This window comes from Sander lucioperca, chromosome 21, assembly GCF_008315115.2.
Source record: "Sander lucioperca isolate FBNREF2018 chromosome 21, SLUC_FBN_1.2, whole genome shotgun sequence".
Classification (NCBI taxonomy): domain Eukaryota; kingdom Metazoa; phylum Chordata; class Actinopteri; order Perciformes; family Percidae; genus Sander; species Sander lucioperca.
Genome location: NC_050193.1, coordinates 23,270,730 through 23,274,510, shown reverse-complemented (window position 1 = coordinate 23,274,510; position 3,781 = coordinate 23,270,730). Strand labels below are relative to the sequence as shown.

The 3,781-nt window shown below is 38.0% G+C and overlaps 1 protein-coding gene across 1 annotated transcript; it reads right to left on the bottom strand.

The window, feature by feature from the left end:
* Positions 1-595: 595 nt before the first annotated feature.
* LOC116064017 (sterile alpha motif domain-containing protein 3-like) lies at positions 596-2,727 on the bottom strand. The gene is made up of 4 exons (XM_031319075.1): positions 2,700-2,727; positions 2,443-2,530; positions 2,118-2,271; positions 596-736 (listed from the first exon to the last, which is right to left on the bottom strand). Coding segments are annotated over exons 1-4 (255 nt in total). The 5' UTR covers positions 2,702-2,727; the 3' UTR covers positions 596-725.
* Between the last annotated feature and the right edge of the window lie 1,054 nt (positions 2,728-3,781).

Genomic DNA, 3,781 nt, shown 5'->3' with positions numbered 1-3,781 from the left:
AAACAGTATGATCAAACAGCTAATCGAGAAAATAATCGACAGATTAATCAACAATGAAAATAATCGTTAGTTGCAGCCCTATTTGAAATTGTAGAATGGCAATTTTTTTGTTGGACACAAACAAGCTTTTTAACCCCAAACCCCTTTCCGTTGGATTAAAAGAACTAACTACATACCTGTCCCAATGTAATGAACCGGTCAACCTTCTCTTTAAAGATGTGAGGCAACAGGATCAGCGCAGCACGGAGGTCAACGTCTGTAAGTGTCATTTATAGACTATGTAGTGCCTTTGTGAGCTTGGAAACCAGACAAATAACTGACATATGAGTAAGTAAATATGATAGAGCTAGAGAGAGAGAGACAGATATAAAAAAAAAAAAAAATATATATATCTGTTATGACTTAGTTGATTGCCTTTAAATAAGTCATGTACACAAAGCAGATCACAACATGTTGATTTGTGTAAATTGAATGTGAAGATGTATAAAAACAGTTACTATTAAACGACCCAAAATGTATGTGATATGAATATTCACTACATACAAAAATAAAACAGTAGACTACCTGGTAAATCCTCTGTCAGCATTTCCTTCCTTGCTTCTGTGTACATCTTGGCTAATGGGGATTTTCCTTGCACCATCTTGACCACCTTAGGCACTATGTCAGTGAATCCCTCTTTCCAGCGTCTGTACAAGTTCACCGCAGATGGATGGATCCTGTCAACCTCATCGCACAACTGAAAAGAGTTGACAGAAAGGAGAAATGCATTAAACTAATTTTACATAATTGTTTCAAAACTGAAAGACCAGGCTAGTATCATACAGTATGATAAAGGCGCAGGGCTCCAGACTTTTGCGACCATTAACCATTAATTTTGAATGGGGGTAGTAGCCGGGCAAAACTGCAGCGGCCTGCACTGAAATGTTGAGATTGAGTCAACCCGACTTCAGGTTGCGGCTTCATGCCCGTTTTGAGGCAGTGATAGAGTCCAGTACAGTAAACAGGAAACATCACTGCCTCTATCGCTACCACAAGAAAGTTTTAATCTTTCTCCCCTCTCCATGGAAGATTAATCACCTAAGATATGATTGCTATTTCAGTGTTAACTAAAAAAAGAGAGAGAGAGGTAGAGACTGTATGAGTCAGTTGCAATAATACAGTATATTGACAATAATGATACTTTGTTTACATTTTTGAATGTGCATTCATTTGTTAAGCACCATTCAATTAAAATGTGACTGAACTAAAATATGACTGTAGTTGTAATTTCTTCATTTATTACCAAAGCATTTATCAGTAATGGGGAAAATTCCTTTGCATTTCGATTTCAGGTGTGTGCCCCAAAATTTTCTGCCTGTGCCCCAGAAAAAAAAAAAAAAAAAAAATGTAGTTAGGGGCTACAGTGCTCCTAGTCTGGAGCCCTGATGCTTTACACTGCCTTTATCAGAGCACTGTTATCTGGGTTTCTGGTTCAACAGATTCTTACAATAGTTTTTTGCTTGGCAGAGTAGCCAGGCTGCTAACAAAATGAACAAGTGACTGATGAAGAGACTGGAGAGCCAGCCTGACTAGATCGATCTACTTGTTCATATGAAAATCAACGGACAGAAAATATCGTCATTACCATCTCTGTTGTTCAGTTTCTTTGTAAACAATGCAATGTGTCCTGTGTAGTTGCTAATGTTACCTCTGAGAAAAATAGAAAGGAGGGGTAACTTAAATCAATTACCCCTGTGGGTGTTCTTAGGAAAGGGTATTTCTTCAATACGTCCTCTACTGTCATGCCATCTGCGATCTCCTTTCTTCGCCATGCAAAAGTTCGCTGCATGCGGTCGTTGACCACGGAGGTGTCAGGTGTCATCTTCTCATACTGCATATGTAGGACTTGCACATGCCTCTCAATAGAGGACGCGTCCTCACCGATCCCAGCAGGTACCTGTTGGAAATAAAAAGGAAAACAGCTCAACCTTAAAATGCTAAAACATCTTTTTCAACTAAATTAGAATTTTGCAACCACAAAAGGAGAACCTCAGTTACTATTCACAAACACATCCTGTAAAATATTATCGTGCACAAAAACCTTTCAAATATATGTATATCTACATGGATCTACTCACTCGTGACACAGATCTGCAACAGGCTCTTGCCGCTTCTGTAGTCTCTCTGGCTCTCGTGACCAAACTTCTCTTTACTCCTTTTCACTTCGTCTTCATGAATCAAAGGGGCACGCTCCGCTTTGAATTTGCGCTTAAGTGACTGATGCCAGGTATGCTAACACAAACAAAGACAACCCACACAAATTAAAAACAATTATTGTATCCAATAAACACATTAACATATTACAATAATATGCATTATTGTATAATATACCATTAAATGTTATAATAATTACATCAGAAAATAACTAACCGCATAATATCCCTATCAAACTTTGTAACTTACATAGCCGTTTCCCTCCAGATCCTTAAGGAAAGGATACTTCACAATAAGTGCTCTAACTACTTGCACATATTCCGCATTGTTGGGATACCTGTAAGAAGGACTAAGTTAATGAATGAAGCCATTTATACTCCACCCAAAATTGGCCCTGCATCTTAACTGACTATTTTCTCACCTCATAATACCTGTCTAGTTGATGCTACTTTTATGCAATGATAGAGTGACAACAACAAACATGAATAAAAGACATAGTGACTTACATTGTGTGTTCTATAACTGCTTCATGCAGAACACAAATTATCGTATGACGATCTTTGCTGGACTTCTGACATGCCTCCCCTTTGTCAAGTCTAGTCTGAAGATCTCTAGGGAAAGTAGGAATAAGAAAACCAAGAGGCAGTCTGCCACTTGCCTCATTTCTAATAAGGGATGGGGAAGGGAGGGGATGAAAAATAAATAATTCTAATTAGCAACCAAGGCAATAATATATTCATTGTCATACTCCATTACATGTCAAAATATACTGTATAAGACATTTTTGTAATTCTTTGCAGTGTAAAAAACCTACCTGTCTGTTGTCAAAGGTTGCTCAATGTCAACATCTGAACTGGTACTAAAGTAAGGGTTACATTCTTCAGCTCCTGTACAAATGTGTTGAATTTAAGTTGCTTTTTAAATGACCCAGAAAAAGGAATGCCACCATATGTTCAGTCAAGCCGCACTCTACTGTCTCTCCATCCACGCCATTGTCTGAAAAAAATAGGCATGCACAGACACCCACACACAGAGATAGAGAGAAAGTCATTTTCCAGAAGAAATTAAAGTATATATTAGGAAAGTAAATATACACATGTACAAAAAACAAGGTTACTTTAACATGCAATGCTTAGCTAAGAACATACAATATTTTACATCAATAGCTAACGTTACACTAACAGGTTACTGGTTCGACACGGACATTACAGCTGTAAACGAAATTGATAAGCATTAACTTTGCTAACGTTAAACCAATAACGCCAGGTTAAGCAGCTTGCATCTGTACCAAGCAGCTTGCCGATCTGTGATAACGTTAACGTTACACTCACTCTAGCGCTAACGGTATATGAAAACAGACATTGACAAATCAATAACGTTAGACCACAAGTCCAAAAATCTGCGGTTTCTCCTTCAGGCAGAGAAAGTCAACGCAAGACGAGGGGAGGGGGGCACACACGAGGGCTTCACTTCAAACGAAAGTTGACCATGGATAACGTCGAATAAATGATAGTCTTGACTCAGACGACAAAAGTCACAGCATAACAATAAAAAAGGATTTTAAAAGAAATATAGTAACGTTACGTTA

Bases quoted from the DNA above. Each gene is read 5' to 3' on its own strand.
- LOC116064017 (XM_031319075.1), bottom strand. The intron at 2,272-2,442 runs GTAAGTTACAAA...TGTTTGTGTTAG, and splicing joins ATCTGGAGGGAAACGGCTAT to CATACCTGGCATCAGTCACT.